The sequence below is a fragment of the Dreissena polymorpha genome, chromosome 11 (genome assembly GCF_020536995.1).
Source record: "Dreissena polymorpha isolate Duluth1 chromosome 11, UMN_Dpol_1.0, whole genome shotgun sequence".
Taxonomy (NCBI): Eukaryota; Metazoa; Mollusca; class Bivalvia; order Myida; family Dreissenidae; genus Dreissena; species Dreissena polymorpha.
Window position 1 is genome coordinate 22,429,232 of NC_068365.1, and position 23,631 is coordinate 22,452,862.

General features: G+C 35.8%; 2 protein-coding genes across 3 annotated transcripts in view; one reads left to right on the forward strand and one right to left on the reverse strand.

Annotated features, from left to right (window-relative positions):
- The window catches only part of LOC127851526 (polycomb protein EED-like), a 58,446-nt gene extending 40,239 nt beyond the window's left edge, over positions 1 to 18,207 (reverse strand). Inside the window, exons 1-5 of the mRNA XM_052385351.1 lie at positions 18,060 to 18,207; positions 13,517 to 13,651; positions 12,200 to 12,286; positions 6,198 to 6,263; positions 5,644 to 5,769 (exon numbers count right to left, since the gene is read on the reverse strand). Of these exons, the coding sequence (XP_052241311.1) occupies positions 5,644 to 5,769; positions 6,198 to 6,263; positions 12,200 to 12,286; positions 13,517 to 13,651; positions 18,060 to 18,158 (513 nt within the window). The 5' untranslated portion in view covers positions 18,159 to 18,207. The remainder of the gene's footprint in view (positions 1 to 5,643; positions 5,770 to 6,197; positions 6,264 to 12,199; positions 12,287 to 13,516; positions 13,652 to 18,059) is intronic.
- LOC127851522 (epithelial cell-transforming sequence 2 oncogene-like) overlaps positions 18,201 to 23,631 on the forward strand; it is a 44,443-nt gene continuing 39,012 nt past the window's right edge. For both annotated transcript variants that reach the window (XM_052385345.1, XM_052385346.1), the window contains exons 1-5: positions 18,201 to 18,334; positions 19,493 to 19,795; positions 20,155 to 20,190; positions 20,565 to 20,651; positions 22,358 to 22,510. In XM_052385345.1, the coding sequence (XP_052241305.1) occupies positions 19,571 to 19,795; positions 20,155 to 20,190; positions 20,565 to 20,651; positions 22,358 to 22,510 (501 nt within the window). In that variant the 5' untranslated portion in view covers positions 18,201 to 18,334; positions 19,493 to 19,570. The remainder of the gene's footprint in view (positions 18,335 to 19,492; positions 19,796 to 20,154; positions 20,191 to 20,564; positions 20,652 to 22,357; positions 22,511 to 23,631) is intronic.

A 23,631-nucleotide genomic window follows, 5' to 3' on the forward strand; every position in this document is an offset into this window, starting at 1 on the left:
CTATATAGTCACATAAGGAAAACTGCCCCACCGCCCTGGCAGCAATGTGTATTGACCCATCGGGACCAATTGTAAACTCATCTGAGATATATATAAAACCAATCTTTTCACCAAGTTTCATGATGATTGGGCAAAAAATGTGACTTCTAGAGTGTTCACAAGCTTTTTTTTACTATATAAATATAAGAAAACTGCCCCCCCCCCCCAGCAGCCATGTTATTCAACTGACAGGAACCATTTTCCAACTCAACTCTCGTATCAAGGAAACAAATGTTCTGACCAAATTTCATGAAAATTGGGCAAAAAATGTGACTTCTAGAGTGTTGACATGTTTTCACTCTATACATATGGAGAAAAATGCCCCGCCCACTGGCGGCCATGTTTTTTCACCGATCTGGACCATTTTCAAACTCGTCCGAGATATCAATAAAACCAATGTTTTGATTAACTTTCATGATGATTGGGCCAAAATTGTGACTTCAAGAGTATTTACAAGGTTTCTCTATAGCCATATAAGGAAAACTGCCCCGCCCACTGGCGGCCATGTTTTTCAACGGACCAGAACCACTATTGAACTCAACCAACAAACACTTCAACACCGTTATTTCGAACACCGATAATCCGAAGTCACCGTTATTTCGAAGTATTTTTCTGGTCCCGATTTTGATTCTTGTTTGTTTAATGTAAAATTTCATTGTTAATCCGAACTTCGTTAAACCGAAGAAATCGTTAATTCGAAGTGATTCTGTCGGTCCCAACACTACAATTCGCACCTAATTATCACTATCTTTAATCCGAAGTCAAAACTGCAAAATACTGAGCGTAATTTCACACCTTTGTCGTGGCGCGTCAAAAGCCGATAATAACACCTTTGTCGTCTGCGCGAACGCCGGTGTTCAGAGAGGCATCGCGTATTATTTAAAAAAAAAAGTGAATTCATTTCCGAAAATGTATGCATATGTATGTATGTCTGATAATTTGTGCTATTCGTTTTATTTCATATGTTCTGTAATTAGAGAAAAATAAAAACAAGAAAAAGAATAGTTTTATTCCCCCGTTTGTTACGAGTAGAAATATATTGCTATCTGACTAGTTTACGTTTTTAAGTGAGCGTGTAACCGAACCATGCGAATTCCACAACGTTTTATTTTTAAAGAATCAAAGAAGTCTTCTGTCAGATGTTTATTTCGAATTATCGTTAATCCGAAGTTTTTTTAACGGTCCCGACGACTTCGAAATAACGGTGTTGAAGTGTATCATTAAAACAGACATTTAGACAAAGTAACATGAAGATTGGGCATTAATTGTGACTTCTACAGTGTTTACAAGCTTTTTTTTACCTAGTGACTTATTTTTTGACCAAGCATGACCCAGTTTCAAACTCGATCGAGATATCATTGGGACAAATCGTCTGACCAAGTTTCATGAAGATCGGACAATAAATGTGGCCTCTAGAGTGTTTACGAACAAATGTGGACGGACGGATGACAGACCGACGGACGACGGACAAAGACCGGTCACAGAAGTTCACCTGAGCAATCAGGTGAGCTAAAAACAAGAGCTGTCACCATAGGATGACAAATTCCCCCTATAAATGCTTTGATAGAAGTTATAGCATTTTTCGAAACCTAAACGCAGATTTCAAAACCTAAACGCGGACCCCAAGTTCAAGGTCACAGGGGTCAAATTTTTTTTGTATGGAAAGGCCTTGTCCATATAAACATGCATACCAAATATGAAGGTTATATCTCAAGAGACATAGAAGTTATGAGCATTTTTCGAAACCTAAATGCAGATTTCGAAACCTAAACGCGGACCCTAACTTCAAGGTAAAGGTCACAGGGGTAAAAAAATGTGTGCATATGGAAAGGCCTTGTCCATTTACACATGCATACCAAATATGAAGGTTATATCTCAAGGGACATAGAAGTTATGAGCATTTTTTGAAACCTAAACACAGATTTTGAAACCTAAACACGGACCCTAAGTTCAAGGTCAAGGTCACAGGGGTACAAAATTGTGTGCGTATGGAAAGGCCTTGTCCATATACACATGCATACCAAATATGAAGGTTATATCTCAAGGGACATAGAATTTATGAGCATTTTTTGAAACCTAAACGCAGATTTCGAAACCTAAACGTGGACCCTAACTTCAAGGTCAAGGCCACAGGGGTAAAAAAATGTGTGCGTATGGAAAGGCCTTGTCCATATACACATGCATACCATATATGAAGGTTATATCTCAAGGGACATAGAAGTTATGAGCATTTTTCGAAACCTAAACACAGATTTCGAAACATAAACGCGGACCCCAAGTTCAAGGTCAAGGTCATAGGGGTAAAATAATTGTGTGCGTATGGAAAGGCCTTGTCCATATACACATGCATACCAAATATGAAGGTTATATCTCAAGGGACATAGAAGTTATGAGCATTTTTCGAAACCTAAACGCAGATTTCGAAACCTAAATGCGGACCCTAAGTTAAAGGTCAAGGTCACAGGGGTAAACAATTAAGTGCGTATGGAAAGGCCTTGTCCATATACACATGCATATCAAATATGAAGGTTATATCTCAAGGGACATAGAAGTAATGAGCATTTTTCGAAACCTAAACGCAGATTTCGAAACCAAAACGCAGACCCTCAGTTCAAGGTCAAGGTCACAGGGGTAAAAAAATTTGAGCGTATAGAAAGGCCTTGTCCATATACACATGCATACCAAATATGAAGGTTATATCTCAAGGGACATAAAAGTTATGAGCATTTTTTCGAAAGGGGGCATAAAAACATCCAACCTCGAATAACAATTAACACAAAAATGATACACAAAACTACACTGTATTATTATGAAAACATTAATAATCAAAGGGGAGTAACTACTGTAAACTTAAATGCAATATTTAGAAGAGTTGTCTCGCATGTTACATGACCTTAATTCATGATTGTTTACAAGCCTTTTTACTATATAAATATAAGGCAAACTGCCCTGTCCCCCTGGCAACCATGTTTTTCAACGGACGGGAACCATTTTCAAACTTAACTCATGTATCTAGGAAACAAAAGTTCTGACAAATTTTCATGAAAATTGGGCCAAAAATGTGACTTCTAGAGTGTTGACATGTTTCACTATATACATATAAAGAAAAATGCCCCGCCCACTGGCGGCCATGTTTTTTCACCTATCTGGACCATTTTCGAACTCGTCCGAGAAATCAATAAAACCAATGTTTTGACCAACTTTCATGATGATTGGGCAAAAATTGTGACTACCAGAGTGTTTACAAGGTTTCTCTATAGCCAAATAAGGAAAGCTGCCCCGCCCACTGGCGGCCATGTTTTTCAACGGACCGGAACCACTTATGAACTCAACCAACATATCATTAAGACAAACATTTTGAAAAAGTTACATGAAGATTGGGCATGAAATGTGACTTCTACAGTGTTTACAAGTTTTTTCTTTTTTTTTGACCTAGTGACCTAGTTTTTTACCTGGCATGACCCTGTTTCGAACTCAACCGAGATTTCATTGGGACGAAGCTTCTGACCAAGTTTCATGAAGATCGGACAATAAATGTGGCCTCTAGAGTGTTTACGAACAAATGTTAACGGACGGACGGACGACGGACAAAGACCGGTCACAAAAGCTCAGCTGAGCAATCAGGTGAGCTACAAATCCTAAGAAATAAATGTTGAGCTGAGGACAATTTTTAAGAGTTGATGAAGCTAAAGGCCAGTAACGCATTCAGCACATAGTCCATTAAAAATGAACAGTTGGAACCTATAAGTAGCGTTTAAAAGAATAGAGGAGAAAAAAAAGTTATCTGCAAAATCAGACAATTGTTTGAAATATTTCCAGATATGAATGGAAGATTTATGGCAGTGATGAAAAATACATATACTGTGAAATCCTTTATTTTTGTCAGCACAAAATTTCGTCATTTTTATAAAAAATGACTTATATTCACCAATTCCTGATTTTGAAATAAAAATGCTTCAGTCAATCTCCGATTTGTTTGTCCGAAATATATCGCGGTTACGAAAAATCGTGGTGGGGAAAGAGGTAGGACACTTGAGAGTCACTTTCAGAAGGTGGGGCCTGTTTGTCACATGTCAATATACTAGTCTTTTGTTATCAGGTGATCAGTAAGCGGATTAGTGGGACCCAATAACCGTTAACGAGTGTTTGAAACCCGGGTTATAAACAGTGAAGCCAGTTGCCAAATTGGTCCTATTCATTCATTATCATGGCCAAACTAATAACAATCTTACCTTTATCGGCGCAAATTAGAGAAGGTGCGAAGATTATTGGTTAAAATTAGTGTTAGCAAACTGTTTGGTCAGTTTTCAATAAAGTTTCAAGAGTTTTGAATCGTAAATATTTGATCACTTTAAGTACAATAATTTTCGGAAGTGAAAAATTAACAGTGCATTATGGGACAGCGGTTTCATAGGGCAAAGTTCAGATTTAATTGTAACAACCAATGGATGAGTGAGTTTAAATTAGATTGAATGCAATAGGATACAAAGAAATGTTTTATTGCGTCATACTCAGTCATTCAAAACACGTGCTTTCCGAGGATTTCCTGGAAATAGCGCAAAAATAAAAGTGAATTTTTGAAAACAATTTCCCTACGTTTGGATGGAACTAATCGTTATGATTGCTAATTTCTCTTTACCTGTTACGTTTTCAATTGCTACAAGTAACAATTATTTGAAACATGTATCGTAAAACTTGTAAAAGATGTCAATGATTAATAAGATCGATAGCCCATAAAACGAAGCACAAGCTATTTTTACACCTGTATTGTAGTTAAACGCAAACAACCAAACACAAATCAAAATGTTCTGTATTTATTTGTAATCAATGCGGAGAATGTATACGGTAAGTATATACATCACCATCTTTTAATTTTGTTTATTGTCTTTGATCTGGATCTAATCCGGTGCGTGGAGGCTGTATAATCTTCTGCAACAACACTGAAAAACACAATACACACAATGGGTAATATAATAAAGTTGTTAACAATTAGCGCTTATCATTACAATTCTACCTAAACGAAGTCAAAGCAGTCGATACAGCTGTACTGCTTTCGCGTTTTAGAGCAATGTCATGTGTCAGTTAAGTACACTGTGTAATCTACACCCTTTTGTGTCAAAACCAGATTTATATTGATTACGTAACAGACTGAGTATGTATGCGTGGATTACTTTGGATTTTAGTGCCTCATGCCTTTGGTAATTCAGTCTTAATTTGTTCAAATATGGGACATAATTGTTCGTAAGGATCTTGAATTTGTCAATCGGTCGACTGACGAAATATACGAAAATTAATGCCTGATGATATATAAAGGTTTCACAGTATTGAAATTAAGTTTGACATTTTGATGAAAATTTGCATTCAATACCGATAGTCTCATATATATTACTGGAGTCTTATAACTATGCTATTTCGCGGTAATAAATATTTTTGCAGTCCACACAGACTTGTCAGGGGTGACATTTCCACCGATGCTGGATTTTCTGTTAGAAGAGAATTCCTTCCAACAAACAATTCCATAAAAGCTGACAGTGTCATCCCTGATTAGCCTGTGTGGACTGCATTAAGCCCAGTTTGTTAATGATACTCAATGAATACCTGTACCTTTACACAGGTTTGGGTGACGGGACTGATGATCCGAATGATGCCCCGGAGTCCAGCTGCCGCGATCAGAGACTGGCCACTTTCATCATCAAACGTCCATGCACCGCAGTAGTAGTTCTCATCAGGCTTAGAGAGGTCAAGGAAAAAGACAGCACTTGCCCTTGTTGCTTTTTGTTAGTGTTGTTCAATGCTATCTACTTTTAAACACTGGGTGAATGATAAAGGCTTATACTGTTTACGTTTATGGGTGAATAATCAGCACCACCAACTGCAAAATGGTATAGAGGACTTATGAGTCCCATCCTCTGTAAAAAGCTATCATTGAATTATCATCCTCATCAACTGTTAAATATTAAATGTAAATTGCTTTCATCTGCTGTTAATTGATATGGCAGCAGCTGAATCATGAGAAAAACAAACTGTTATATGTTATGCATAAATGATAATCCTCACATATTTTAAAACGCTACATAATTTATACAGAAATATATAATAATGTATAAATCTATTGACACATCAGTTCAAACATATTTGGTCTGTGCATGAAAGGATACACATGGGTCAGCGTAGGCCTGCAGCAACTTGATCTTGCCATCTGACAAACACTCGTACACGCTCACCTGGGGATACACAGGTAAATACAACAAGGGGTAACACCTGGGGGATACACAGGTAAACACAACGAGGGGTAACACGTGACTCACTGGGGGATACACATGTAAACACAAGCAAATTTGTTAAATTAATATCCCCTTCCAAATAAATTTTGTTTATGGATGGGTGTAGAACTAAAAGAAAAGGTATAAGTGAAGGGTTGTGTCTGATAATTGAGAACAATTACATCAGGACATTTTGAGAATCCATTTTAGTATCTCCATCCTTACCAAATAAGACATATTTAATCAAAATGTGTGATTTTGACCTTTGTGTGTGACTTTGACCATGACCCTAGCAACCTGGATCTTATATTTGACACTCAGCTAGATAATAGAGAACATTTGTGGACAGTTATTATAGAATCCCTTGATGCATAGTAAAGGAATGACTAAATAATGAATAATTCATCAAATTTGTGACCTTTGACCTCAATGTGTGACCTTGACTTTCAGGGGTTTCGCTGTCGATCGTCATTGGAGCCAATGGCGCTAAAGTTTTTTAAGTGGCTCACATTTTTTTAAAGTGGCGAATTAAAAAAAATCAGAAAAATCCTATCCAAAAATGTACTGCAAATCAAAAGCACACAACTGAGCATTAGCGCCCAACGTCTGTCAGTTGTAAATATTGATTTATGACGATGTAAGCGACCTACAGTGCAGAGTGCAAATTGCAATCACTGAAGCATGTAAGTGTAACAAACGGTGTGTTTACTGCTATTGTCAAGTTTTATGGGGCTTATTATAGGATTAACGGCTCCTTTATGATATACAGCAATAAATTAAGTAACACGGTGACAAACTGTCACGACGATCAATAATTATAATGATTATTAGGGCTGCTATTTTTTAAATCAAAACAATGGGGCTGGCAAAAGCATTTAATTTCTCCACAAAAACAAACAAGAGGGCCATGATGGCCCTGCATTGCTCCACTGTTTTTTCTTTGCGAAAAAAACGTGTAATGCGCATGGGTTGAAATGCACTCAAGCATGTGACTTTCTCTTTCTATCCCTCGTCCCACTGGGCGCTTAAAGTTGGAAGGATGAGCATTTTTATATATGGAAAAAGTTACTACCGTGTTAACTAAACAGACAAAAAAGCCCGGAAATTGTTGCACAGGTCCTTTGCTTATAACGTAGGTACATTTATCTCTCTAAAAGATATTGTCGTTCTTTCTATTTCACATATTTTTAGATGCTGAAGATCAAATCTACGCATTTGATTTGAAACAGATTCACAAGACCCATAGGAATCAAAATTCCTTAACCCTTTACCAAACAACACATTATGGACTTTCCCAATTTGAAAGAGGTTGCAGACGTAATTTGAATTAAAATGGAATATGAAGGAAATGATCAGGTAGGGTAGAAATAATTGTGATAAAAGGAGAAATTGCTCATCAACCCACACATCCCTAAGACCAACAAGCCTGAGAATATTATGATAATCTAAAGATTATTTCTTTATATTTATAAATGTATTTAATTAAGTAATACATTGGACTTCTAAGATCACTTCATAACTAATATTAAGAAAATTATAAAATGGTCAGAAATATATATGGATTGTTGAGCAATTGACAATCATTTCAACAATTCATGATTAGTCACGATTCACAAATGGAACAATGAATCATTAGTTATTAAAAAGCAGCATATACGATAGTTAAGAACATTGCACTTCATTAATTTCAACACCTTCTCTTCGATACAAAGTTTGAGTTTACCGTGCAGTATCATATATTGACTTTCCTTGAAATAATTATGTTCATGGAAGCTGTGTTTTTAAAATCAATAATATATTATTAAACTGGTTTTAACACTGCAAAAAAGACATGAAATTAACATGTCATCCAAAATATTTTCATCCGGATATATGGTCACTTTGGACATATTTAAATAAAACCCGACTTTTTTCAGTTTATAAGAAAAACATTCAAAACACATGTTCTTACTTCAATGCCTTTGTAAGCAGTCACCATCTGACCTAAAATGGCACTAAATGACAGGGTTTTATATCATGTTTACAAGATGTTGATGTTGTTGTTGGTCACAGCCAAACAGCCGCAGTAATCTCCACTGGTAAATGTCATATGTTCAGTTTTGTGACCCCCGGGGCCGGGTCAAATTTGAGCCCAGGGGAATAATTTGAACAAATTTGGTAGAGGACTATAAGATATCACTACATACCAAATTTAGTAGCCCTAGGCTCTATAATTAAGAACAAGAAGATTTTTAAAGTTTGCACAAAAAAGGCCTTATTTAAGCATATGTTCATTTTTGTGACCCCTGGGGCAAGGTCAAATTTGTTCCTAGGGGTATAATTTGAACAAACTAAGTAAAGAACTATTAGATGTCACTACCTACAGAATTTGGTAGAAATAGGCCCAATGGTTATGGACAAGAAGATTTTTATAGTTTGCACAAAATGGGCCCGATATAAGCATATGTTCAATTTTGTGACCCCTGGGGAACGGTCAAATTTGATCCCAGGGGCTTAATTTGAACAAACTTGATAGAGGACTATAAGATGTCATTTATTACATACCAAATTTGGTAGCCCTATGTCATACGGTTATGGACAAGAAGATTTTTAAAGTTTGCACAAAATAGGCCTTATATAAGCAAATTTTTAATTTTTAGACCCCCCAGGGCAGGGTCAAATTTGACCCCAGGGGCATAATTTGAACAAACTTGGTAGAGGACTATTAGATGTCACTACATACCAAATTTGGTAGCCCTAGGCCCAATGGTTATGGACAAGAAGATTTTTAAAGTTTTCACAAAAAAGGCCTTACATAAGCAAATTTTCAATTTTTTTACTCCCGGGGCAGGGGCAAATTTGACCCCAGGGGCATAATTTGAACAAACTTGGTAGAGGACTATAAGATGTCACTACATACCAAATTTGGTAGCCCTTGGCCCAATGGTTATGGACAAGAAGATTTTTAAAGTTTTCACAAAATAGGCCTTATATAAGCAAATGTTCAATTTTTTGACCCCCCGGGGCAGGGTCAAATTTGACCCTAGGGGCATAATTTGAACAAACTTGATATAGGACTATAAGATGTCACTACATACAAAATTTGGTAGCCCTAGGCCCAATGGTTATGGACAAGAAGATTTTTAAAGTTTGCACAAAATAGGCCTTATATAAGCAAATTTTCAATTTTTTGAATCCCTGGGGCAGGGTCAAATTTGACCCCAGGGGCATAATTTGAACAAATTTGAAAGAGGTTCACCACAGGAACATTCCTGAGAAATTTCATCAGATTTGGACCAGTAGTTTAGGAGAAGAAGATGTTTAAAGAAAAAGTTAACGCACGCATGGACGCACGCACGCACACACGACGGACACAGGACCATGACATAAGCCCCGCTGGCCTTTGGCCAGTGGAGCTAATAAAAACTTTCAACAGGTATTTGTGAGCATTTCTGTTTAATAGTTTCATTATTATAATGTTCTGGGAAGGATATAATTTGATTAAGATACCAATAATTTCTGAAATAAAAGTATATGATTCACTTTATGTACTATATTTCGGATATGTTAAAATTTGGACATTTAAAGATAGGGACATTTATGTGTTGGTTTGTTGTTGATAGTTTGTAAAAATATGTGTTATGTTATTTCAGGCAACTAGAATGGATGGTGGTAATTATCTCGGACTTTCTGTCAGGAAATAGGCCTGAAAAACATTCATTTAATTGAACCTGGAAATCATCCACCACTTACAGAAAACGTTTTAACAACAGAAGCTAATGTATATCATGTCCAAATGACCGAATATAACTTTGTAACAATTTGAAGTGAAATGCTTTATTTTCTGATGTTTTATATTTCTTTTTCCCTTTCAAATGATGTACATTGGTGTGATTCTATGTTTAAATAATTAATTTTGAAACATTTATGCAGCATCCTGTATAATACATTGATGTTAACATTATTATATTATTTTGGTTATCTGTGTTGTCTTAATATTAATAAGATTGGAATAACCAACATTTTTCAAGCCGCGAAAAAGTGGGGAGAACTTTTTTGGGGCCAGTGAAACCCCTGCAGTCTTTACCCTCTAGGATTATGGGTGTTGAATGTGAAACACCCCCAGATGATTGAGAACAGCTTTGGCAAGTTTCATGACTCTGGCTCATGTGTTAATGGAGATAAAGCTCTAAGCTTATATTAAAAAGCATTTTTTTCAATATACAAAGGGCCATAACTCTGTTATTAAAAGATGGTGTACAATGCCATTTGGCGTGCATCATCCATCCTCTTATCCATATATATACTCATACCAAGTTTCAATGAAATCCACCAAAGCACTTCCAAGATATTGCTACGGACTGACGGACGGAAATACGGACAATGCCAAAGCATTATCCCTCTGCCGATGGCGGGGGATAACAACAAGGGTTGACACGTGAAATGTGTTGTCTTTGACTTTAATCTGTAAACTAACCTATCACCATAACTCTGAACAACTTGCTACAGCATTTCTTAAATAAGATGTAGAAAGAATTATTTCATGAAGAAGCTTCACACAAGTTATATGACAAGGTTGGGTTTTGTTAACAAGTACACAGTGATGTTTCATATACCCACCAATTGTAATCCTTTTAGATGGGACATTATAGACATAATGTGTACATGCTTTTATGAATGTATGACAATTATTTTGAAAATTGTCATTTTACTAAACTGTGCAAAAAGTCCCTTTATAAGATAAAATGTTTGCAGGTTTTTTTTTAGAAAAAGGGGAAGACGCTGGACGCTGGGTAAAAGGGGAAAATAGAGCGCGAAAGAGACATATTTGGGGAAAAAAAAATATATGGTTTATTTCAATGTCTGTAACTAATCTACAGAGGCATGTCTCTGTCACTATTATTGTGAGTTTCAAGTCTCCTAGAGGGATAGTCCTCTAATACAGCACCAGTTGTGACATAGGAAATGTTTGGGTCACTACTGGATCCAAATATCTCGCAATATTTACACATAAATCCATGTTTAGTTTGACTGTGATATAGCCATGGGTATCGGGATTCGTATACTTGAGAATTGAAAGAACGACTATCACGTTTTGGTTGCGTTTCGTCTGGCTTGGAAAATAAAGTTGCAGGGGTAGATCTAATTATGGGAAATGTTTTCAACTGTTTTTCTGTACTGAGGCCGGGGGACGATGTCAATTTTGATATTTCAGTTTCATTATTAATGGGTAGACTATCTAGATCTGCTACAGTATTGGAAGGGGAAAGTGCGACAGCTGCCAATTGTCTACTTTCACTTTCATAATGTTCGATGTCGATTACCTTCGAATCCTGCTGGCTTTCAACGGCTTTTGATAAATCATTCTTAAAAAATGCGTCGATGGGTTTTGTATTTGCCGAGTCTGAACGTTTTTTTTTTCGTGTATGAACGCCAATTGTGAGACATCTTTTCTGTTTTCACGTTTACAACTTGGCTCTATTATAACCTGGATGAAAATTCGACTGGTTTCCGGTAATTAATTGACGAAATACCCTACTCGCACAAGACCGGAATCCAGTGAAATAGTCAGGTGATTATTGCGGTCAGTTGCCCGGATAACATTTCCATGACATATTTATTTAATTGCTATATTTAGAATCACTGGGGTTCCCGGTTTTGTGTGTTCGTCGGGAGAGAGAGAGAGAGAGCGAGATCGTGGTACAAATTGGATAAGTGTCGACTGACCCAAAGGAACAAAAATATCTTTGAGGGGAAAATATTATATTTTTGGGAAAAATGATATTCTTAGAGGGGAAATTGTATTTTGAGGGGAAAAAATTCTGGTAGGGGAAGACGCCGAATATTGGCGTCACTTTCTTAGTAAAAAAAAACCTTGGTTTGTAACCTCATCTAGATTTCAAGTGTGAAGCCCTTACCCTGTTGTGTCCAACAGTGATAAACAACAGTGGATCCACAGCAAATGTGTTGAACAAGACTCCAAACAGCGGTTTCTTGTGATCCTCCTATAATGGTGCCAAATACAATCACATAATGGTGTCAAATACAATCACATAATGGTGTCAAATACAATCACATAATGGTGTCAAATACAATCACATAATGGTGTCAAATAATGTAACATCAGTGTTTTTTTCACCATTTTGGGAAAGGGGCCAGGTCCCTTTGGATTGGGAAAAATTCGCGGTGTTTTGACTAAAATTGGGAAATTAGTGTTGTTGTTGTTTTGCCAACAAATGCTTAAAAACTGAGGATACAAGTGTGTCCAGTATGATATTTACTAAGGTTGATCTTATATGGATGGGAGATGAACAAAATATTGAGATCTAAAAAAAAATATTTTTTTTTGAAACCTTCCATTCGGAATTTTTAGCTCCCATTTGGGAAAAATATATACTTTTTCAATTGGGTATGGGTCCGGTAACCGGACCCGATTTTGAATGAAAAAAAACACTGAACATACTACTGTCAAATACAATCACATAATGATGTCAAATACAATCACATAATGGTGCCAAATACAATCACAATGATCAGGAAAGAAAGTCGTGTAAAATAAATGTTCATGGCTAAATCTGGCTTTAACTCACAAAGTAAAAAGCAACAACATGGAAAAACAACCCACTTTGAAGAAAGATATGTTGTACATGTACTGTTATTTTTGCTAATACAACCCCATTTGTAAACCAATTAAAATGCCATACATTAAAAAAAATTGAATTTCTTTATCGTAACATTTATCTAAAGAAAATTAGCATTGGGTTAATTAGGCTTGATTGGCCATTGTCGGCTCAGGTTCTACTTAAATGTTCCGGGTATGGAAAATATACTGAAACATACCCGCGATTTCTTATGCTGGATTGGTTGTTGTCAGCTATTTTTTAAAATTAATTATGTTCATATTTATGTCAATATTCTGTAAAATAGCCTCTATATTATCGAAACTCCTGCTAAAAAAAGCATGTTGAGGAAGTTCTTTTTCAAAGAGAATTTTGTTTCGTATTCTGTAGCGCATTTTACGAAATCATATTTTGGGTGGGAATAAAACTTGGGTATTGTCTAAATGGGCCGGTTAAGTGTGAGTATATTTTCCGTACCCAGGTTACATTAATGTATACTTAAAGAGTAACCAGGGTACATTTAAGCAGTACCCGAGCCGCCAATGACTAATCAAGCATTTATTAAACTATGTATTTTGTGTAGTGAATCTCCAGTCTACCAATTTTAAGCGTTACCTTAACCCAGTTGGAGCATTTAAACTTTGGCTTGGGTTTAGTTTTCTTTTTTGCCTTTGAGCGTGAGGCAATGCTGGAGGGTGTGTCACACAGGGAGTCATCTTGGAGGGTACTCACAGTGCTTGACACGTCATCCTGTAATAAATATATGAACTGGTCTCATTTTTAGAAAACAGGGCTTAAAGCATGTGAATTTTATTGTCCCAGATAAGCCTGTACATTAGCCTCTGGGATATTTTTTTTTAAAGGATGTGTTTTGCAAACAATCCAGTTAGGCTGAAAGTGTTGTCCCTGATTGGCCTGTGTGGACTGCACAGGCTTATCCGTGAAAACACTTTATGTACATGCATGTAGCGAGTTGTCTAAGAAATAGGCTCATATATTTGTTTCACATGATAAAATATTTATGTTTATTTCACACATTCAAATACAAATGCACTTTATCTTAATGAAGCCACGTTAAAATGAACTAGCATTGACTTGTACCAAGCACCAGCAGCATTTGGATAGATAATATACATGTGAAGTCAGTGATTTTTTTGCCCTTATTTGAATTTCAGCCCCACTCCACTTCTCAAAACATATACATATTTTTCTGATTTAATAACTTTAAAATACCTTTCTCAATTAAGGCTTTATTTGGTTTTGGTTTATACTAAATTCAGCAAAAATTTGACGAAGATATGAGGCATCCTGTATATATGTATAAGCTATTTTCCTCTAACTTACTTTGAATGGTATATATTTAAACATTTGCTGCTAACATTTTAATTTGTCAACATAGAATATAAACATGTTATACTGCTAATAAAGACAAATATATAGTTCCCATAATTTAACTCTCAGCTTTATAACCCAAAGGGTTGCTGAGAGTTGCAATGTGCTGTCCATTGCCCAAAGAAGCAAAATTTGAATACCACTGCAAGGGCCAAGGAACAATGATACTGTTAAAACATATCAATGTTTGCCTGTCTAAATCACAAACTCATGCAAATGGTAACATTAAAGTAAGAAATAATTGCTTTTTATTTTATTTGACATTTTTTAGTATGTTCTATAAACCATATTGGAAAATGTAGCAATGTTGCAGACTTAAAGTGTTGCTATCAATTAGGTCACACCACACCAATCCTTTGTACATCATGGTTTATGATACAGCCCAAGTAGAAAACGATTTTTGAATATTTACACTGTTCTAAATTTCTACATTAAAATGTTAACAAGAATAGTGTGTTGTTTGTAAGGGCCTTGCAAAGAATAATGTTTGTAGATTGCCATTCAAGTAAATTTAATGTGTTTTTGAAGTTTATTCATCGCTTTCCTTAATTGGTCAAGAACGACGTCTGTTTAGTGCTTGGAGGTCACGGTGGTGTAGTGGATGAGGTGTCCGCCTAGCGATCGGAAGTTCATGGGTTCGCTCCTAGTCGCATTTATAAGACACACAAAGAATTTAGAGATACTTTTTTTATGGGCTAAATTCTTTGGAACGTCTCATCGGGAAAAAGTTAAAATTTTCATCAATTTGCGTAAAATTGCAAAATAACATTACCAACTCATTCAGTTTTAGTTCAGAAGTCCATTTTTACCTCAAATATCGTCGAATTGAAGTTTGAAAGGCATAAATTCTTCAGTTAAACTTCTGCTTAAATCGCAAAACAATCACTGACCTGTAGCCATGTCATGAAACTGATTTAAATATGAACCAATCAGAAGAAGGCATTACGGTGTAACGTGTATGCGTAATTTTATTTAACATGAGCATTTAACACCGACTTTTACCTAACTAGATCAAGTATGCTAATCTTTGTTGATTTAATAAGCATATGTTCAAAACAGATATGGTGCAGTTTCTATTCACTCTTCTTCGTTTCAGCAAGTTTTTATGCATGTCTTTTTCGCACCTCTGTCTGTGTTGTTTTATGTACTTACATACTACGTTACATAGGACGGTATACTGTACGATCTGTATCAATATTATTTATGTACAGTATAAAAATAAAACATGTAATTTATTTCAGAACTTTTTAATTGCCACTTTAGAAAAAAACAATGCTAAACAAGGGCTGTTTGTAAAACATGCATGCCCCCCCATATGGGCTGTCCGTTGTAGTGGCAGCCATTGTGTGTATACGATTTTTGTCACTGTGACCTTGACCTTTGACCTAGTGACCTAAAAATCAATAGGGGTCATCTGCGAGTCACAATCAATGTATCTATGAAGTGTCATGATCCTAGGCAAAAGCGTACTTGAGTTATCATCCGAAAATCATTTTACTATTTCAGGTCACCGTGACCTTGACCTTGTGACCTCAAAATCAATAGGGGTCATCTGCAAGTCATGATCAATCTACCTATGAAGTTTCATGATCCTAGGCGTATGCGTTCTCGAGTTATCATCCGAAAACCATTTTACTATTTCAGGTCACCGTGACCTTGACCTTTGACCTAGTGACCTCAAAATCAATAGGTGTCATCTGCGAGTTATGATCAATCTACCCATGAAGTTTCATGATCCTAGGCGTATGCATTCTTGAGATATCATCCGGAAACCATTTTTCTATTTCGGGTCACCGTGACCTTTGACCTAGTGACCTCAAAATCAATAGGGGTCATCTGCAAGTCATGATCAATCTACCCATGAAGTTTCATGATCCTAGCATATGCGTTCTTGAGTTATCATTCAAAAACCATTTTACTATTTCGGGTCACCGTGACCTTGACCTTTGACCTAGTGACCTCAAAATCAATAGGGGTCATCTGCGAGTTATGATCAATCTACCCATGAAGTTTCATGATCCTAGGCGTATGCATTCTTGAGATATCATCCGGAAACCATTTTTCTACTTCGGGTCACCGTGACCTTTGACCTAGTGACCTCAAAATCAATAGGGGTCATCTGCAAGTCATGATCAATCTACCCAAAAAGTTTCATGATCCTAGCATATGCGTTCTTGAGTTATCATTCAAAAACCATTTTACTATTTCGGGTCACCGTGACCTTGACCTTTGACCTAGTGACCTCAAAATCAATAGGGGTCATCTGCGAGTCATGATCAATGTACCTATGAAGTTTCATGATCCTAGGCCCAAGCGTTCTTGAGTTATCGTCTGACAACCACCTGGTGGACGGACCGACAGACAGACCGACATGAGCAAAGCAATATACCCCCTCTTCTTCGAAGAAGGGCATAATTAGTCCAGAAAAGTATAATAACATCGGTTTACTATGTAACGCTCTGCACCACAACAGACGAACGCAAACTGTATTTTACGCTGTTTATTCTTCCGTATTTAAACAAGATGCTTTTCATCGAGGTCTTGTTATCGATTTATATCTACACAGCAAGCGAATCGAGAGATATTAAAAAATTGAATAGTGGTTTGATTTTAAGTGATATTATGGGCATTTTTCACTGTTGAATTGAGCTGAAAAGAATTAACAGGTCAAAAGAATTGGTTAAAATGTGGTTACTGACCAATTATCTGCAACTCATATTGCTACTAGTTGTTTATAAAAATATATTTTATATTCAATATTCTTACGTGACCCATCCAGTCCTGTAAGCCGAAATGATCCGTAAAACGAAATTGTGTCGTTGTGTCTTTGTGTCGTATGAATGAATCTGCACTAAAACTAAATTTAGTATCACATCGTACATGCATGATCAGTTGTCAAACGAAAGTACGGTTGATATTAAAATGCATTATTTTTCTCTTTACGGGATAATGTTTTAGTATGTTGATGCAGCATTAACAAATACAAGTGTATATGAAGTGAAAACACCAAAAATAAACAACGGTTGCGATTGACACCTATAAACTGTTAGATGCCCATAATATCACTTTAAATTGATCAGGCATGCAAAATTCAAAGTGTCATTACATAATTTTTACGGAACATTATCGAGAAATGAATTATCTACATAGGTATGTTAATATTATTGCAATCCGTTGATATTAAGTGTCTTATATAGGGGCTTGAATGTTGCGCACAAAATCCTTGCGCAACAATATAGACAAAGAAGGAAAAATTCGCACCATTAATCGAATGGTTCAGCCGTTGGACGCTCAAAATATTACCAATATAAAAAGTAGCTTAATATTTGAGAGCGTCAACAAGTTGAACTAGGTTTGCTCCCTACTCGGGGAGCATTCTCATCATCTCCTCCATAGACACCATATACTGTTTCTTCCCAGGAAACGGGCTCGAAAATGTCCATATCTGCCTGTAATGCTCGAAAGGGCACTTTAGTATATAGACAGATAGATAGTGATGCGCTGCATGCGCACTGATCAGCTACAGAGAACTGCGGTTGTGTTTATGAAGGGTTGTGTTTATGAAGGGGTGCACATGAACTCCCAGAGCCGTCACAGCATAAATTATCAAAGTCTCTCTGAGTCAGTTCATATGGACAAGACAAATATTTCAAATGATTTTACGACTTCTTACGTTTAACAATTACTTATCCGATGCCGGACCAATAAAATATAGTAATGTGATTCCAACGATATAAAGAATTATAACATAATATAACAAAAGTACTGTGTCGTCTCCTGAATCTTCATTATGCCTGATCAGCGACACTCTTTGTCGTTTTGCATGTACCGGCATTGTTTGTACGCTTTCCTCGCTGTCCGACATTTTGATCGTTTAAATGTATCACATGTGTACCACGTGGGGCATGACTTTTCCCGCCAGAGGTTTCCTGGGTGATTCGACACGCTACGCATACGCAGAACGACAACAATAACCAATATGGCGGACACCTGTCAAAAATTAATCGGATAATTGGTTAACAATTGGAGCTTACAGATTAGGTAATCGGACTCGTGTTGACAGTTTCGCACGTGTGTTTTTACAGTGTGTTGCACGAGAAAGTAATTGGCGATCATGATTTCACAAAAAACGAACATTGCGTTTGAATTTGTATGCACTAAACTAAAGAGTTAATTCTTATTCAACAGTTGTTAAATTATAAATAATTTGTGTAGTGTTAATTTATTATCCTAACATTTTTATATTTAAATATTGTGCAAACACTTAAAGTAAAATATAAAGGTGACAAGCCATAATTATGATGTATATATTCATCAATCAGTGCTCACATTAATTCATGGTCATAATGTGAAAATACTGAGCTCAAGCAGGGGATTGAACTAGCTGAAATAATTCGCGTTCAGAATAAATCTGCCAAGAGTCTGCCAAAGAAAAAATCATCAAAAGACTCTTAAGGCGGCAATTTATATTGACTAGGGATTGAACCCACGACCTCCAAAGTGGTAGTCAGACACTTAAACCATGTCGCTAAAGAGCTAGCCTAACAGCAAGGCTGTTGGAAGTGACCTTATTTCACTACACTCATTACCTGTTCTGGCTACCGTAACATTTAAAGTCCCTTTTATGTACACAACAATTTTATTAAAGTAGTGCTGCTATATTTCCTGAAATGTGATTTTCATTAGAATCAAATTTCCAAAGAACATCAAAAGTAAGGAAATATAATTAAGTTGCGATAATTCAACTCTCAGCTATGAACATTCCGGATTGCTGGGAATGGGAGCATTCAAGAAGAAATAAATGATATGTGTGATATTTTATTTACACATGAGATATACTAGTCCCGTTTGTTGAGTTGCATTAAAAACATAGCATAGTTCTAGTTGTTATCAATAAATATATTATGTGAAAGCAAATAGTAGAAACTTGCATGGACAATACTGCCTTTTTTACAAAGCCTTACTGTTGTTAATAAATTATTCACATAACAGCATTCAATTGAATAGCTGGGGTCTTAATTGATGTCAGATAATTTATATTGGACATTTTTTCTTGCCAGAACAAACACTTATTGAAATATATATTAGTGTTGTGAAGAGTCTGGATGGTTTAATTTGATGTAACTAAAATGTTCCTTTTTAATAATGTGTGTAAAACTGATTCAGTATTTCAGATTTAACTGTAATTTTTTTCCACAGAAAAATAGAAGGAGCGCTGATTTGATTTTCCCGTTCTTACACCAGCTTTGACAGTTGGTAAAAAAATACACAAGAAAAATGACATCCACGGCTATGGCTCAGCTAGACGCTAACATGAAGACTAGGCTCCGTCACACACAACACTCAAAGCTGGCAATCACGCTTAATGACAGTAAGGTGCTTGGAAGAATTACAGAGATGAGAACAGAGAAGGTGCGCGAATCTGGGAAGTTTTCCACCAATAAAATGAAGACGCATAACAGCGCATGGACCCCTGTGATTAACAAGGCCTCTAATGAGCAGGTATGCTTCTGGTTATTTTTCGTATAAAATAAGTTAAAATATCTGCTAATTTAATGCACAATTTACTCTTATTCAGATATTGAAGATATTGCAAATAACTACAATAAGATTTGTAAACATCCCATAATTAATACTCAAACATGTTTTAATTGTCTTTAAAGTTGGTCTTTTAGCAAATAGATTAAAGTTTAAATTGTGCTCCATAATACTTTCTCTACTAACAACCAATGTGTGTTTAATAGCCTCTTTACAATTATTGCATCATTTTTGTAGAAACATGTTTATGATGTATTAAGTTGCAATTACAATTGTGAGGTAAATGTCATCCATACATTTTTGCCAGATATTTTATGTTTTAGATATTTCTGGAAAGGAGAGACCTTGTGTCCCATTGGGTGAGTAGTTGATGCAACACAGGGTTCATTTACACTTATATTTAGTTTTGTTTCAAAGGTTTAAATAACATGAACTGTAAAATGTTTTGAATTGAACTTCTTTTTATTTGGAGTATTGTATAGTTTAGATACACATTTTAATATGTATGTGCTTACTAATAATATCACTACTCTTTATAAAATTAACAATAACCATACAAATTTTTGTGATGTTTTGTATGCATACAGTATATTTCCACATACATGAACAGTATTAGAAGTTTGTGCATTATATTTAAATAAATTGCAAAGTGGGTTATTATAAAGGTTTGGGCGTTTGCAGGTATAGTGTATTTTTCGCCTTCGCCTAATCATAACCTGTTATAATTCCCCAGTTTGACCTGTGGACAGACTCTCAGCGGAAAAGATTCTTTGATCTTATCTTCCGACAGTGCAGCCGGAAACAGTACAAGTTTGTTCAGGTCAGTTGGTTGGAGTATGATTTTTTTTCATCTAAAAATTTTTTTATTGAATCCAAGACAGTAGTACTGAAGTTTAAATCAATATTTGAAATATATGTGAATTCGAATTGCATATTGCATATAATTACATCAACTGTATGTGAACTCAACTTGCCTATTAAATTTGGTTTCTTTCTGAATAAGGCTTAAGATATTCTACGGTAGAAATGTCTAGGACTATCCCCCTTTTTTCTTGTCCCTAATTGCCCACAAGTATTCCTGGATGCACCATTGGAAATTGGTGCCAATTTATGAAGAACTAATTTCCTCTTCCATATGCAAGAAATTTATCAATATTAGACAAGCCTTTTGTGGCTATTTTCTGTATGCAATGTGTTTCTGAATGTAGCCTCAGTTGAGCCTATTTTGGGGTGGGGGTGGGGTAAGGGGCGTTTACTTAGTTTCACTGTTGAAACTCTTTTTTTCTGCAGATGTCTGCATTCATCAAGAAGTATTTTGTATAAGTAACATTGTTTTATCATTTTTATTTTAATGTTTTAATTACTACAGATACATTTTTTAATTGATGCAGCCTGTCAAAATGTGGAATAACAAAGTAGCTGGAAAAATGCTTGGAAATTTGCCATTGTATATTTGCACCCTGTTGGAATAGCATTTTCTGGTATCTTTCATTTATTTGTAACCCCTAGGACTAATTTTGGAATAAGGTGACTTTTAATATTCCCTTATAAATACAACCGAAGTTAAGATTTTCTTGATAAGGTTCTTGCATATGGTAATTTCTTTCCCGCCCTGTGACAGATTCTCGTAGATTTTTCCATTTAATGAGCATCATTCTGGGAAGACTGGGCTGCATGTGTATGAAATGTTGTCCAGTCAAGTTACCATTACCGGATCATTACCCATAGCGGATCACTTTAATTCTTACAATAAATGATCTCAATCTGAATGTTTTATTTATTTTCCATGTTCAATATCAATGATTAGATATGATTCAAACAATTTACATGGTTTATAAGATCATGCCCATATCTTTTCGATCTACCGGTATTTAGGATTTTCAACAGATAATTCACACAAGAACACCATGCGTAAATTGTAGATACAAGATCACATATAGAAAACAATTAATAAAAAAAAAAAATGAATATAATTTATAACTGGCAATGTAACTTGGTCAATGTAAACAACAGTTCATGTTTCGACAGTTCAAATAGCTCGTTAGATGTCCCCTGAGTGGTTTTGATCACGTGATCCGTTATGGCTACAACTGATCCGTTAATGCATGAATACCTCGGTAAAAAAAAGTTATCACAAATACATTTTGCCTGAGTTTAAAAATAAGGCTATGTGCTGAGTCAGTAAACAAAGGTAATATTTAATCAAACTGGTGTAAAAGAAGTCTCAAAACAGTTATTGTTTTTCACCAGAACAACTTAATTATGCTACTGATCCGGTAATGGTAACTTGACTGTCCCATATTAGCCAGTTTGTCATTTATCTGGATTTTGTGCTAAGAAGAGACTGCTTTTTAACAAAAAAATACCATCAGAGCGGAATGTGGCGTCCCTCACTGCACAGGCTAATCTGGGACGTCACTTTACTGACATGAATTAAGCCCTGTTTTCACAGAATGAGCCACATAATAACCTAAGATCAGATCTAACTTAAGATAGTTTTGAACTATTTCCCCTTGCATCCCCTAGGACTGGTTTGAGGAGATGGTACCACTACAGCACCTGGACTTCACCACAGTTCTACCCAGATTTCTGGCTCTGTACATCTTCTCATTCCTCGAACCCAAAAGCTTGAGTCGCTGTGCTCAAGTCTGTTGGCACTGGAAGTTTCTGTCTGAACAGGTAAAATGTTTATTATGGAAATATATTTGTGAGGAAAGTAGTAGCTGAAAGTACATAAGATAGTAAATGCTATGAATAGTTATGACCAAAATATTAAATGTATAGGTCATATCCTGTATTCATTGAGATAGGACTGGGATATTTAGGCGATAAGCATCAAACACTTTATGTAATTGACAAAATGTTGCCTTTATGTATGTGGGGTTAAGGGTTGTGAGAATAGACACATAGAAAATGCATTTTTATGCCCCCGGATCAAATTATCGGGGGTATATTGTTTTTGGCCTGTCTGCAATTGTATGTGTGTGTGTGTCTGTCCCAAAACTTTAACCTTGGTCATAACTTTTGCAATATTGAAGATAGCAACTTGATATTTGGAATGCATGTGTATCTCATGGAGCTGCACATATTGAGTGGTGAAAGTTAAAGGACATCCTTCAAGGTCAAAGATCAAATATATGGCTTCAAAGCGGCGCAGTAGGGGGCATTGTGTTTCACAAACACAGCTCTTGTTTGGCTTTTGCACAAATTAGAAATCCATGAAAATCCAACAAATATGACAGAATTTACTAATACATAAATTTCATGTCAACAAAAATTAATTGAACCACACTTACCCGGTATACTTTTGATACAGTGCAGATACAATGCGAATACAACACTGTTGAATGTTCAAAATTTATACACTTCTTTCAATATGATTTCATATTTTCACATTATCATGTGTCACTTTACATCTCAAGTTATTCAACCTGTCCTATCAACTAATGCAAACACAAGTTGTTCACATTTGTTTTGTTTTTATTGGTATACAAAATACCCCTTTCACATATACATGCACTGTTACCTGCTATTCGATATGTCATCCATAGATCTTTCAGCCTGCAAGGTAATATCGTGTAGTAAAAAGAAATATGTTACTTATTTATAATAATTATAAATGCTCAATGATTTTTTCCAAGTAAGCAGTCAGAGTATTGTTATATCAATGTATAATACGCACAAACTTTATTGAAAAATGGGGGTAATTTGGGGGTAAAAACTGTGCGTTACATATAGTATAACTGAACTGAACATAATTGTACTGAAGAACAATAATGGAAGGGATTTTCAAACAAACA